This window comes from Pseudopodoces humilis, chromosome 10 (assembly GCF_049639895.1).
Source record: "Pseudopodoces humilis isolate 2021_Gansu_Grassland_sample_001 chromosome 10, ASM4963989v1, whole genome shotgun sequence".
Taxonomy (NCBI): domain Eukaryota; kingdom Metazoa; phylum Chordata; class Aves; order Passeriformes; family Paridae; genus Pseudopodoces; species Pseudopodoces humilis.
Window position 1 is genome coordinate 27241833 of NC_142209.1, and position 13904 is coordinate 27255736.

Here is a 13904-nt window from a genome sequence, read left to right on the forward strand (position 1 = left end):
AGGATTAGAGGATTTCACGGGAATTTATTCGTGGAGTGAGGCAGTAGGAGGCACATTAAAGCTTTCAGCCCTTTCTGAAAACAGTCCTTGAGCTGCTGCGCTTTGCTCGCCAGAGCCCCCAGCGATCCGCCGGGACTCGGGGTGAGCGGTGGCCCCATTTGCCCTCTCCCTGCGGCCCCAGCACGCCGCGCCCCCTCCCTCGGCCCCGTTAATGCTTAACCCGCCCGGCTGCACCGACGGGGCCGGCGGCCGTGGCGTGATCCCCGCCCCGCCGCGCTGAGCCCCGGCCGCACGGGCAGAGCCGCGGCCGCCGCTGCGCGCCGGGATCTGCGCGGGTGCGCGCCGGGATCTGCTCGGGTGCGCTCCGGGATCTGCTCGGGTGCGCTCCGGGATCTGCTCGGGTGCGCGCCGGGATCTGCCCGGGTGCGCTCCGAGATCTGCTCGGGTGCGCTCCGGGATCTGTTCGGGTGCGCGCCGGGATCTCCGCGGGTGCGCTCCGGGACCTCAGAGCCGCGGGTGCGCTCCGGGATCCTCGCGGCTCCGCTCCAGCTGCCCGGCCCCGCTCCTGCCCTTCGACTGCACTGCTGCCCCTCGGCCCCGCGGGTGCTCTCCGGCCCCTCCGCGGTCGCGCAGGGGGTCCCCGCCGGTGCCGTCCCCTGCCCCGAGGGTCGCGGGGTCTCCCGGCGCTGCCCGTCGGGGGGCGGGTGCGGGATGTCCCCGCGGGCGCTGGAGCTGGCGCTGGTGCTGGCGGAGTTGGTTCTGGCCCTGGGGGCGGCCGAGGAGGGGGAAGCCGCCGTCGGGGTGGCCCCTCCGGGACCCGCTGCTTTCCATCGCGCCGCCAAGGTGAGGAGCGTGGGGCGGGGGGACAGGCGCGCTCCGGTGTGTGTGTGTCCCCCGGAGCCAGCCCGGTGCTCGTGTCCCCGCAGGCGTCGTGGCGGCTGCCCGGGCGCTACGTGGTGATGCTGCGGGCGGGCAGCGAGGCCGAGCTGCGGGGCACGGCCCGGGGGCTGCAGGCCCGGGCGGCTCGGCGGGGACACCGGGCCGAGCTGCTGCACGTTTTCCACCTCCTCCCAGCCTTCCTGGTGAGGATGAGCAGCGACGTCTTGGACACGGTACGTGGAGAGGACAGGGTCGTGGCAGGGGACGGCAGCTGCGGTGGGCGCTGCTGGGAGCGGCAGCCCCGGCCTTGGGGGGAAACGGGAGCTTTGTGTCCTCCCCGCAGGCACTGAAGCTGCCGCAAGTGAAGTACATCGAGGAGGATGCCTACGTCTTCGGCCAGAGCATTCCCTGGAACCTGGGCAGGATCGTACCGCCGCAGCCCAGCTCAGGCTCCTACAGCCCTCCCAGTAAGCGCTGGAGTGTGCGAGGGGGGCGACTCTGAGGAAGAGTCAGGTCCCCTCTCCTTAACGTGAGGGATGGGAATATTCTTCTGCCCCATGGTGCTGCGGGTCTGGAGCTGCAGTTTGGGAGCAACCCAGGCGGTCCGAGCTGACCGTGATGGTGGTTGCCTTTCTCCCCTGCTGCATCCCTGGCAGATAAAGGTGACCTGGTCGAGATTTACCTGCTGGACACCAGCGTGCAGAGCACCCACAGGGAGATCGAGGGCAGGGTGACTGTGACTGGCTTCGAGAGCATCCCCGATGAGGATGGCACCCACTTCCACAGGCAGGCGAGTCCTGAGGTGCCACATGCTGCGTCCTGGCCAGAGCACCCCCCTGCATCCGCCAAATCCTGGCCAGGCTTGTGAGGCTTTCCAGGACAAGGGAGACACTTGGCTGGAGCAAGATACTGGGCAGGATGGGAAACAGGAGCTGTGGTGCTGAGGGATATTGGGACCCTCAAGGTGGTCTATTTGGAGATAGGGCTGAGTGGGGCAGGGTTTCTTTCTAGGAAACTATTCTAGGGTAGCACGGGTGTGTGTCAGGTAAGAGGGAATCAGGGTGGGAAGGGGTGGGGACGATGTTGTGGGATTGCAAACTTGCTTTGATGCCATGGGCTGAGGCATGAAACTGCGGTGCCTGTGCCAGGCCAGCAAGTGTGACAGCCACGGGACACACGTGGCCGGGGTGCTGAGCGGGCGCGACGCCGGCGTGGCCACGGCAGCCAACATCCGCAGCCTCCGGGTGCTGAACTGCCAGGGGAAGGGCACCGTCAGCGGGACCCTCATGGGTGAGTGACCCCCTGCCCCGGAGAGGAACAGGATCCCTCGCGGAGCTCCCTGCCATAGTGATTTGTCCCTCCCAGCCCTGGAGTTCGTCAGGACGGCTCTGGAGGCTGAGCCGTACGCGCCGCTGGTGCTGCTGCCGCTGGCCGGCGGCCACAGCCCCGCACTGAACGCGGGCTGCCGGCGGCCCGCACGGGCCGGAGCGCTGATGGTGGCGGCCGCCGGCAACTACAAGGACGATGCCTGCCTCTACTCGCCTGCATCCGAGCCGGAGGTACGGGCTGTGGGGGACCCCTGAGGTGCCACCTCATCCCCTCCAGCTCCGGGTCGGCGGCGTGGGCTGGGGCTGAGCGTGCCATTCCTCCAGCGCTCCCCTGTCGCCGTCAGGTCATCACGGTCGGTGCCACCGACAGCGAGGACCAGCCCGCCTCCATCGGCACCCTGGGCACCAACTTTGGCCGCTGCGTGGACCTGTTCGCCCCGGGGGACGACATCATCGGCGCCTCCAGCGACTGCAGCACGTGTTTCACAGCGCGGAGCGGAACTTCGCAGGCGGCCGCACACGTGGCAGGCGAGCTGCGCTTTGAGGGGCAGGGAGGGCTGGCCCTCCTCTTGCTGCTACTGGCACAGGGCTTCAGGAATGCCTGAGCCGGGGGCGTTTTTGCGTTCCAGGACGCGCGGGTTTGGTTTGTGTCGTTGGGGCGCTGCAGCCCGCAGAGCGCTCCCGCATCCCGCGTGTGAGCGATGGGCAGCAGAGATGGCTCCTCCCTTGTCCCTGGAGTTGAGCTGCCCACGGGAGCGCTGTGTAGGTGTGCCGTGTCCCCTCTGGTTCTCACTGCGGCCCCCCGGGCTCTGCAGGCATCGCTGCCGTGCTGCTGAGCGCCGAGCCCCGGCTGAGCCTGGCCGAGCTCCGGCAGCGCCTCCTGCGCTTCTCCGCCAAGGGCGCGATGGGCACGGAGCGGGTCCCGGAGGAGCAGCGCCTCCAGACACCCAACAGCGTGGCTGCCCTGCCCACCCGGCTGGGGACAGGTGAGGAGCTCGCTGCAGGGCCGGGCTGGGCGCTCGGTGTGGCCGCAGGGAATGTCCCCTGAGCTGTGCCGGGCACGGCTGAGCCTGCGTGGATGGGCCGGGATGGGGCCTGGTCGGTGCCGTGAGCGCTGGGTGTCACTGCGGGTGACAATGTGGGTGTCACTGCGGGTGACGATGTGGGTGACAGTGTGGGTGTCACTGTGGGTGTCACTGCGGGTGTCACTGCGGGGACAATGTGGGTATCACTGGGTATCACTGGGTGTCACTGTGGGTGTCACTGCGGGTGTCACTGTGGGTGACAATGTGGGTAACAATGTGGGTGTCACTGGGTGTCCCTGGGTGTCACTGGGTGTCCCCGCCCGTGTCCCCGCCGCTGTCGCCCCGGCCCCGTTGCAGAGGAGCAGCTGCTCTGCCGCTCGGTGTGGTCGGCCCGCTCGGGGCCGGCCCGGCACGCCACGGCCGTGGCTCGCTGCTCCAGCGCCGAGGAGATGCTCAGCTGCTCCAGCTTCTCCCGCAGCGGCAGCCGGCTCGGGGAGCACATGGAGGTGAGCAGAACGTGGAGGTGCTGCCCCGGGAGGGCCCGCTGGCCTCGGAGGGGTGTCCCCATCCCGTGCCGCCCCATCCGCAGGACAAGGACGGGCAGAAGCGGTGCGTGGCCCACGGCGCTTCCCGAGGCCGGGGGGTTTATGCCATCGCCAGGTGCTGTACGTGGCCCAGGGCTGAATGCCAGATCAGCGCCAGCTCCCGGGAGGCCGAGTGCTCCCCAGGACACCACGTGCTGACAGGTAACACCCAACACGCCGGGTTACACACCTTCGAGCCTGGTGGACGTGGGTGTCTCTTCCAGAAAAACTCGGATTTGGGGGTAAAATGGTGGGTGTGTTTGCTGGGGTGGCAGGGACGGGGTTCGTGTGTTGTGTGCACGGAGGGGAGAAGGTTCAGGGCTCTCTCAGGACATCCTTGGCACCCCTGTGTGCACTGGGATGCTGCCGTGGCTGCCCTGTGCCAATATCCCCTCTCCCCCGGGCAGGCTGCAGTTTCCACTCGCCATCCGTGGGGCTGGGGGCCGCTGGCAGGCCCGTGGTGGGGCTGGGGAGGGGGCCCTGCCGCTGTGCCAGCAGGGCAGAGGCGGTGGCACACGCCTTGTGCTGCCCCACTGCCAGCCTCGAGTGCCGGCTGAAGGAGCGCATGGCCCCGGAAAACGAGGACAAGGTAGGGATGGGCCCTGCTCCCTGTGCCGTGCTGTTGTCTTTGTCTCTGCCTGCCCTCACTGCTGTCCCCCCCTGCAATGGGACACCCCACCCAGCTGGGTGACAGCAGTCACATCACCCTGAAGTGTGGGGACATCAGGGACGGGCAGGCCCCCGGCCCTGTGCTGACCCATGGATGATGAGCTCTCCTCCCTGTTAGGTGACGGTGTCCTGTGACGATGGCTGGACGCTGACAGGCTGTAACGCCATTCCCCAGAGCTCCATGGGAGCCTATGCCGTGGACAATTCCTGCCTGGCACCCTCTGTCCCTGGCAGCAGCTCGGCTGTGGCCATCGCCATTTGCTGCCGGAGCCGGCAGTAGGGACAGGCTGAGCTGGAGGCTCCTGTGGCACAGCGGGGATGGAGGCTTGGCTGGAATGGTGTGACCCTGTCCCTTTCCAGGGCTTCCAGAACAATCCATGCTCTGACATGCAGCTGAGGACCTCCACGCTTGGGCTGCCGTGCTGGTGGGGGATGAACGTCCCTCTGCCTCACACACAGTGGGGTCAGGATCCAGGACCAGCATCCAGAGCGGCCCTGCAAGAGCTCTCCAAGCATCCCCCATGCAGCTGGAGCCCTGTCCCAGCACCAGAGCCATCCCAGAACCCTCTCCCTGCTCTGCACCGAGTTTTCCTATAAACACCCTGACAGAACAAGCCATGGTGTTGTCACCCAACACAAAATCCACTACCTTTTTAAAGAAAAAAGGATTGTTAGGCTCACTCCTTCCTTTCCTGGTTAGCTGCTCATTAGTTGTCAGCTAATGCTGCTTAGCACCTAGAAAATCTTAGTTTAGCCATTTTTGGGCAGTTTTATAATTGCCTAATCATATTCCTAGGAGACTTCTTTACTTCTGAGTCAAGTGCAAGGGCTGTAGTTTAAACGGCCTGCTTGGTTAATTAGATTTTTTATCTGCATTGCTATAGTCAGCTACTGCTTCATTAGTGCTTTTTTTGTTAAGTCAAAGTTAATGATCTGCTGGTGTTATGTGTCAACAGTTTCAGGTCTTCCCAAGACACATAGAACTGTAGGAGGCTGCAATTCCTTAAAAAAAAAAATAGGATGAAGGAAAAGCTTTCACAGCACCTTAGTTTTTACATTTGTACCTTAAATATTTATTTGGAGTTTTATAAATGAACATTTTATAAATGTCTTTTTAAAATAAAACTTGCAGACCTGTGCTCTTGTGGTCCATGCTCTGGCTTCATAGACATCCCCCTGGGGAACTGGTCTGGAAGAGGGAAGGGGGATCCAGCAGGGATTCTGCTCACCCCAAGAGCAGCCCCAGGCCCCCAGTGGGATTTGGGATCTGAGGTGCTCCTGGATGACAGCTGGCATCATTGGAAGCTGGCACAGCCAGCACAGGGCCCTTGCCCACAGCTGGGTTGTGCTCTGTGGACTGTGTTATCCACACAAACACAAGACCAAAAGTTTGTTTTAACAACAGAGGTGCAGGGCAAGAGCTTCCAGTTACGGAAACAAACATCACCCAGCTTTGGGAATGTGCCCTTGAACTTGCATTGTTCCTTCACTTGGGAAGGGCTGGAGCCCCAGGAAGGAGACGAAGCTTGGCTCAGAGAGATGCCAACAGCAGGGAAAGGCTGAGAAGCACTGAGATGCACCAGAAGCCACCAAAGCTGGGTCTCATTTTTCTCTCAGTGTTTAGCAGCCTCCTGGTACTGTGATATATAATTTTTGTGGTGTTATCTGAGGATAGATGAAAAAAGATGCAGTTTGATACCATAAGCTCCAGGTTAACCTGTCAGACTTGGCTGGGTTGAGTGTTTTTCCTAATACAAAAGCCCCCTGCAGTTCTGTTACTCTGGCTTTAATTGGCAAGAGAAGACAAACCCAGCACAAAACATCACTTTGAAAGGTTGAAACTAATTCCAACTTGTTAAATAAAGCTGGCAAAAGCCCAACCCTAATCTAAACATGTAATTATATAACATGGACATAATTACAGCCCATAATTTGATCAGCTGGAACCTGAATTTTGCACAAAGAGGCAGAAAAGAAAAAAGGATGTCAGCCTGAGAGCTCCTGGACAGCTCTGACACTGAGGGTGATTTTTCAGCAGACTCCTTGGGCCGTCACCTCTGAAAACACACATCAGGATTTCAGCTCTGCTGCCTTCCCTGGGAAAGGGGAGGATCCAGCACAAGGTGTGAGCATGTTCCACGCCTGATAAGCCAGACAGAGCTTCCCCAGCTCAATTCAAGCCTTCATAATCCTGGTGGAAGGAAACAATATTAAAAGATTAGCCCTTACTTTGTGCCTTGTACGTGGGTAGGCAGAAAAGCTTCTCACATTCAGGAGAGCAGGGCTGATCCCAAGGATGCTCATCCCAGTGCTGGCAGCAATTTGCAATGCCCAGTCCGTGCTCCCAGGACCACCAGTGGAGAGCAGAGGCTGGATCAGGCTGGAAAAGTCAAAGTCCTTGTCCTTAGAGCAGGTGACAAAGGCAGAGAGGGGATGGCAGCTCTGGCTGTAGCTCCTGGTTCCCAAATAAGTGAGTAATGGAACAGCAGCCCCGTGTGCACCTCTCTGCCCCTTGTCCCCGCGGGAGGCAGGACGAATTCACGCGCAGCTCGCCCACAAATCTGGGATCTGACACACAAAATCCGCTCTAATCCGCCACTGTGAGCGTGGCCAGGGTAAATCACTCTGCTGAGGCCAGGAGAGGCTGCACAGAGCTACAGGTGTGACAGTGCCCCAGCACATGCCATGGCATGAGGACAAACAGCAGCTCCAGGGCCACTCAGCTGCTTCCACTGACTCTGGGCAGGAGCCAGAATAGCAATCAGGGCACCCCTGGGGAGCTCAGCATCTGCAGGGCTGGCCCAAGGAGGTTCAGGATAAGAGGATCAACAAGACAAGAGCGTAGCAGCGTGTGCACAGTCTAAAGATTACACTAGTTTTCTGTGAAAGGAATAACTTTATTCCATTGACCAGGAATCCCAAGACTGTTCATCAAGACTGCCTATTTTTCCAGTGCCAAATGTCTACTCAATAATTGGACAATATCTCCCCGAGTGCTCACAGGCAGGCTGTGGCTGCTCCTCACTGAACATTTTGTAAGCTGTATAAAAACATTTTCATCCAAAAAGATTGGCAGTAAAAATTACAACATATAAATGCATCACAATTTACACAAAAACTAGTTGTCTTTTTTTTGTTGTTTTTTTTTTTGTTGAACTCTATTTTCCAAAAAATAATCTTCAGCAGGTTCAAATGACAGCAGCTGGAAACAAAAATAAGTGACCAAGTATCATCTTATTGCAAATTATAACCACTGACTTTGTACAAGCGTGAGCAGAACGGTGAAAAAGTTTGTATTGGTTTCAAGTATACACAGTGGTGATGAGCCATCCTGATGCAATTCCCACCAATCCTTCCCTGGGCCTGCGGCTATCGAGGATGTTGTTTCCATAGGAAATAACAGGAACCTGAAGTGACAAGTGGTGCCAACCCATAGGAACATGACCAGCTTCTCCCACCACATCACCGCTGTGTACTGACTCCTTGGGAAGATTCAGGAGCCATTCCCAAAGCATTTGGGGGGTGGGGGAAGGAAGGAAAGGGGGTGTCCGTAAGAAATGATTGGTTGGAAATTAATTTAAAACGCGTCACATTTCAAATGTCCCGGCACATCATCAGAAACATTTATAAAATGCTAACTCTGCCGCGTGTCTGTGAAGATGTTGTCTGGAAAAGGAAAGGGAGAGGTTCACTAGGGTGCCCCCCTGCCCCTGCACTCCGTGATGCCGGCTCTCCTACCCCACAATAAGTTATGAAGCCGTTCAGCTGACATCACATCCCGTGGTTACTTCCAACAGTGAAATGACTGGTTACTTCCAATATTAGTGCACAACAGTGAAAAGCTGTCTGCTGCTCCGTGTTTTGGCAGCAGCGTGTGAAAAGAAACAAAAAAAGGCACTTTTTGGCTGGTTGTGCCTTTAACTTGGCAAATTTGTCTATTCTGGAGGTACCCAGGCACTCCTTAAGATGTCCCCCGTTTCTGTGCATGTTTGTTTATATCATTTTTTTAAAGTAAGGCAGAATCCATAAATAAAGGCAAAAAGCAGTGCAGAAAATGTGACGAACACAAAATGTACAAAAGATGAAGTTAGTTGGCACAAAAGAAGCTTGAATCCAGAGCCAGAAATCACTGAACTGCACTTGACATAGAAAATAAAACTGTGCTCAAATCATCCCAACTGGTTTCCAGTTATTTGTGAGCAAATTAAAAGAGCTGTGATATTTTAAATGTTGCCTGGTCAAGTGAAAATACAAACAAAGCCAATTCTTTCTTTCCCCGTGTTAAAATTGCTATAAAATCTGCACAACAGTGTTCCCAGCTCACTCAAGGAATTATTCATCATATACAACCAATACCAACTTTCTCAGTAATTTCAAAGCATAAGCAAGTGATTGCAGATCCATGACTGAGACTACATTTTATTCAATATGTCTCCAAAGGTTAAAAAAATTCAATGAGTAAAACTGCAACAGAATTCCTTCTTAAAGTGCTTTTTTCTTTTAAACTACTCATTAACTTTTTTTTTTTTTTTTTAATTCATCAACATCCTTGAATAATAAATGCTTGCATACCCAGAGAACAAAGCTTTTCTTGTACTGCCCTTCCCAGTTGTCTGAAGGGTTTTTGGAAGGGTACTGGGAAAGATGACTCATTCCAGAGCTCCTTAACCAAATCATTCTGTAAGGAATCACTCTTCTTACAGAGCAATCCTGCTGATCTTTCTCATCAGGAGCTTTACAAATTAGCAGGGAGACATATTAAATACAGAAGTCCTTATGTAAACCCATTCTTCAACTAATATTTTACAATGAAATGTAACTCATCACACATCTTTACAGAAATTTGAATATTCCTATTCAATATTATCAGAAAGATTAAAAATTTGCCCTCCATACATAAGGGCAGTCTGTTTCTTTTTTTTTTTCCTGTATAAAAACCAAAAGAATTTTTTTTTTTTTTTGCAGCATCACAGAAAAGCAACAGTTTTACATTCACTCATTTAATGTTCACATAAAAATTCAACCACTAGCGTTTGTGTATTTGATAAAATCTTCTTGACAAACTTGGTTTCGGTGTTTTGGACTGTCACAAGCTACTGCAGGTGAAGATGCAGTTTTCTAGACCATTTGTTGATCTGAAGCCTTTGTGGCTAAAAAAATGCTTTTATCTTTCAGGGAAACAACCTCTTCCAGCATCTCCTCTGGTCCTGTAAAGCCACTGCTCCCCCAGACTTCCCATGGCATAAGCAACACGACTCCAGTTCCAGCAGGTACCAGGCATTGAGTGTTTGAGTTGGTTCCTGTGTTGACAGGGATTTCCTCTAAGGGTCAACATCATCAAGGTCACTTTTAGGCTCCCCAATCATCATAGGAGACTCTGAGCCCTTTCAAACACACAAGGGATGGGGAGAGAAGGACACGGTCACTTTTGTAAGATGCACAGTTATTGCGTGGATGGTTCTGACCCAAGCCCCAGGGACCAGCTGCCCCACAGAGCCCACAGCAGAGGGTAAATCTGCCCTTATTTTACCTGCTGCAGGTGCCTCTCTCCGTTCTCATTGGCAGGGCTGCTTTCTGACCCATTGCTGCTTCCAGACTGATCCTTCTCATTCAGCAGGGCTGTGGCATAGGCCAGAGTGTCCTGAGTTTGAAACAGTCCAAGAGAGTGTCAGGGGTCATAATGATCCCTTCATTTCACAATTATTATTTTTAAAATTTTTATTGTTTTATTGTTATTGTTTTTAAACAATAATAGCTGCTGCAGTGAGACAGCCGAGTCACCACAGGTAATTGTGAGTATTCACTAATATCACTCAAGGGTTCATTTTTTTCAGGAACAACCACAGGGTCTGAGCTTCTAAAGGAAAAACAGCCTGAAGTGCACTGAAATATCACAGGATCATTAAGGTTGGAAAAGACCTTTTAAGATCATCAAGTCCAACTGCCAAACCAGCACTACCACCATGTTCATCACTAAACCATGGCCTCACATTTTTTTTTAACACTTCCAGGGATGGTAACTAAAGCTGCCAAACCCAGATGCTTTCAAGAAAAGAAGTAAGCAAGGTTAACATCCTCTGCCAGGACTGACACATACCTGTGCTGAAATAGTGCGCTGGAAGGTTTTTGCAGTGGATGTTTCATTGGACACGTTACTCTGGGGAGCCCAGTAATGTTCAGACATCTGTGTAAAAAGCCAAGAAAGCCATCAATTTGCCATTTGATTTTCACTTGTGTAAAGCCTCAACCACTTGTGACGGTGGGTGAACTAAGTCTGGAACAAGCTTCCTGAATTCTCTAGCAGTGAGCTGGAGATCTGGGGCACAGACACTTTAAATGCAGCCACAAAGTTTATTGTCCCTCAGCTGAAACCAACTTCTGCTGAGCTCCAAGTTTGCAAAGTGTCCTTGGATATTTATGAAAGATATGTTGGCCAAACTATGCTGAGTTTAGAGGGAAGAACAAACACTACACGTGTGGGAGGAAAAGCTGTATCAGTTAACAGCTGTGCTTTGTGCAAAGCTGTGATGATTCTGTAAGGAATCCAATCATTTAAACATTCTCCTGCATCAACACACAGGCAATGGAAAACTGCTTTCTTTAAAAAAAAAAAAAACCTGAAGCCTTCCAATACGAATACAGTGGCACTGAAAGCTTCCCTCATAGCAAAGAATAATCACTGCAACCATTCACACTTGGTTTTATTCACTGTAAATGCATTTATGCCTGGAACACGTGGAGGGCTACTGAAGTTCTGGCATTGCATCAGATTTAGTTGCATCGAAGTGTTGCATCCTTGTGAAAAATGAAGTAGCTTGTATTTTGTCTTTAGAGCCATCTCAGTGAGCCATGCAGAGGATGGAGATTATCTATCCATGATAGGTGTTGTAAACAAGTGACAATTTCCCTTTTACAGCCAAATTACCTTTTTCTGTAGCCACTGCACAGCCCAACTCCAGTGGTGTGAATTCTCCTTGAAGTAATCTTTTGCAGTAGGGCACCTTGGGAATTGAAATGATATTCATTAGTCAGGAACCAGGCATTCTGGCCAACACAAAAACAAAATACAAAGACTCCTCTCTCTTTGCACTGCTGCCCTCTGTGTGCATTGTTATCACTGCAAACTGACTTTAACTCTACAGCCCTGCTGTTAATTGAATTAGCAAGAGCAATAATGCCCAGTAAAATTTACTCAAAGCAATCTACTCCACAGGTTCACATATTTCAGAATTATGCTTTATCAGGACATATGCCAAGCTCTAAACAAAGAGAATTTAGGAATCATAATATTTCAAAAATCTGGAACAGTGTCCCTGTGTTTATCTGGTGTTAATGTCAGACTCCTGCTCTGCAGATTGGCCTTTTTCTTTATAAATAGCAATTACCACTTGTTACCTGAGCAATCCCTTCAGGTACCAACCAGTAAAAATTTCACTTCACACTGGCATGTGTGCTACCAAGACCTTGCACCAGCAACAAAGGATAAAACTGATCAAAAAGAGGAGTAGCAGGTTTTATAATAGTCACAGATGGATCTAAGGCAGGGATGAGGTTAAACTCTGAAACCTTCATTACTCACTTCTGAGCCAGAGTTACCAGGAACTTGACACACTGGTAGCAACGGCTGCTGTCCACGTGGTTGCTGTGGTGCATCAAGGCTGTGGGGAGAAACACATGGATTAGAAACCACAACCTAGATTTCCATGTACCAGCCAGTCTGGAAACAAAGACGAAGCTAAAATTTTAAGTTAGGGAATAAATTTTGTTTCTACAGATGTTAGCATAAGTATTTGTGTTAAATACAAATGCTGTAAGTGCTGGCAGTCTTGAGTACTTCCACAACTCTACTGGATTAAAAATAGAACTGCTGCATTTTCACTTTGATCTTTCAAATGCAGTACCTGAATTTTAAACAGCCCTAATGCAGTTATTCTTCCCCTATAATCCATTCTATGTTAGATAATCACTATGGTTACATTTGTCTGAAGGAAAAAAAAAAAACTGTCTGAAACCCCCATAAATGAACCAGATCACCAGCTTCCACCTGGATCAAAGTTTGCAAAGCCAGAGGAATGTTTAAAGCTTCCTCACATAAACAAGCATAGCAGAATTCAACAGCCATGAAACTGTTCCATGGGAGACTCGGGCAAAACCCCAGGCCATTCCTACCAAGATGTTTCTGTACAATGAATTCCCACCTCTTTAGCAAAATTCTTTGACTGAGGAGAAGCAAAAATATTTCCATGGAGCTGCCCCAATCAGATTTGCTACTCAAAAGTTGCTCTGTCCATAGCAGTCAGCAAAGAATGCTGTAGTGAAACCTCCAAAGCTGGGAAAAATTGTTTGGGAACTGCAAATTGCCAGTTTTAATACTGTTGAAGCAGAGCAGATGATTAAAATTACAGCACTGCTGTACTACAAATTATGCACAAGCATCCTATTAAGGACCACCAAAACCTATTATTTGCTGATTTCCCTTTCCTGGATTAAAACTAGTCAATGTGAGGGATGCTGTTCAATGCTGTTGTGAGGAAACTTCAAGGTAAAACTACAACTTTCACTCCCAAACCTCAGGGCAGTTCTCAAAACCTTCAACATAAAAATCCAATTGAACACTTGCACTTCTCCTCTGCAGAGGAAAAAAGGTAATGTATTGCCCAAGTTACAGCACAGAATTGGTCCAAGTGGGACCAATTTATCCAGAAATTAAAATAATCACTTAGCTATTCTCTTACATTGCTGCATATTTCCTTCTCTGCCATCAGCCATACATGGAGACTACTAAACAGGGGAGAGCACTGATGAGAGAAACAAAGAACAAAGCTAAATATTCCTTCTCACTAAATCAGGATCCAAACTAACTGAAGGTGAAAGCCACAGACTGAAGCAGCTCCTCACCCAAACAGCCATGAAAGAGCTGCTCTAACCCATCAGAGGGGCTCTCTGTGTTACCCCACATTTCATTTACACACCAAAGCTGCTCCTCCTGACGCACATGAAATAAGCTCTCTTTACTTCTGGATTTTTCTGTTGCTTTTGAATGCTTCAGTAACCTCACTTCAGTGAAGTTTTGTATGTAATGGAAACACAACACTCTGTATGAGCAGCAACAGGTGGGAGCCACTTGTCCCACTGCAAGGCTCTACTGCAGTTAGCAGGGCAAGCATCCTGCTGTGCTGAACCATTTTCTTTTATGGTAATTGGGATGCTGACAAAACAAAAAGTCTGGCAGTTTCTTGAGAAATGTAAGAAATAAAAAATAATTTTAAGGTTACAGGATTCAAACAGTTCCTCTATTATGGTAATCAAAGGCACTTTTCTTCCCCCTCCCCCATTACACATACACCCTGATCTGCCCCTTATTTAAATAAGTTAGCTCTTTTTCCCAGTTCAATTCCTTTCTAGTTTGCTGTCACTAT

The 13904-nt window shown here is 51.6% G+C and overlaps 2 protein-coding genes across 3 annotated transcripts in view; one reads left to right on the forward strand and one right to left on the reverse strand.

The window, feature by feature from the left end:
- Window positions 1-298: 298 nt before the first annotated feature.
- Window positions 299-5624, forward strand: PCSK9 (proprotein convertase subtilisin/kexin type 9). Its single transcript, XM_005521302.3, has 12 exons — window positions 299-843; window positions 927-1112; window positions 1223-1346; window positions 1536-1669; window positions 2028-2169; window positions 2245-2438; window positions 2552-2735; window positions 3023-3193; window positions 3590-3738; window positions 3822-3978; window positions 4224-4405; window positions 4604-5624. The coding sequence occupies exons 1-12, from the start codon at window positions 712-714 to the stop codon at window positions 4763-4765; spliced, it is 1917 nt and encodes a 638-aa protein (XP_005521359.2). The 5' UTR covers window positions 299-711; the 3' UTR covers window positions 4766-5624.
- A 1737-nt stretch (window positions 5625-7361) lies between these two features.
- The window catches only part of USP24 (ubiquitin specific peptidase 24), a 61065-nt gene continuing 54522 nt past the window's right edge, over window positions 7362-13904 (reverse strand). The window contains exons 63-67 of one of the 2 annotated variants that reach the window (XM_014250715.2): window positions 12065-12143; window positions 11411-11486; window positions 10583-10669; window positions 10016-10126; window positions 7362-9869 (exon numbers count right to left, since the gene is read on the reverse strand). In XM_014250715.2, the coding sequence (XP_014106190.2) occupies window positions 9807-9869; window positions 10016-10126; window positions 10583-10669; window positions 11411-11486; window positions 12065-12143 (416 nt within the window). In that variant the 3' untranslated portion in view covers window positions 7362-9806. Of the gene's footprint in view, window positions 9870-10015; window positions 10127-10582; window positions 10670-11410; window positions 11487-12064; window positions 12144-13904 lie in introns of those variants that run through there. The other variant, XR_015773366.1, reaches the window with a different exon arrangement.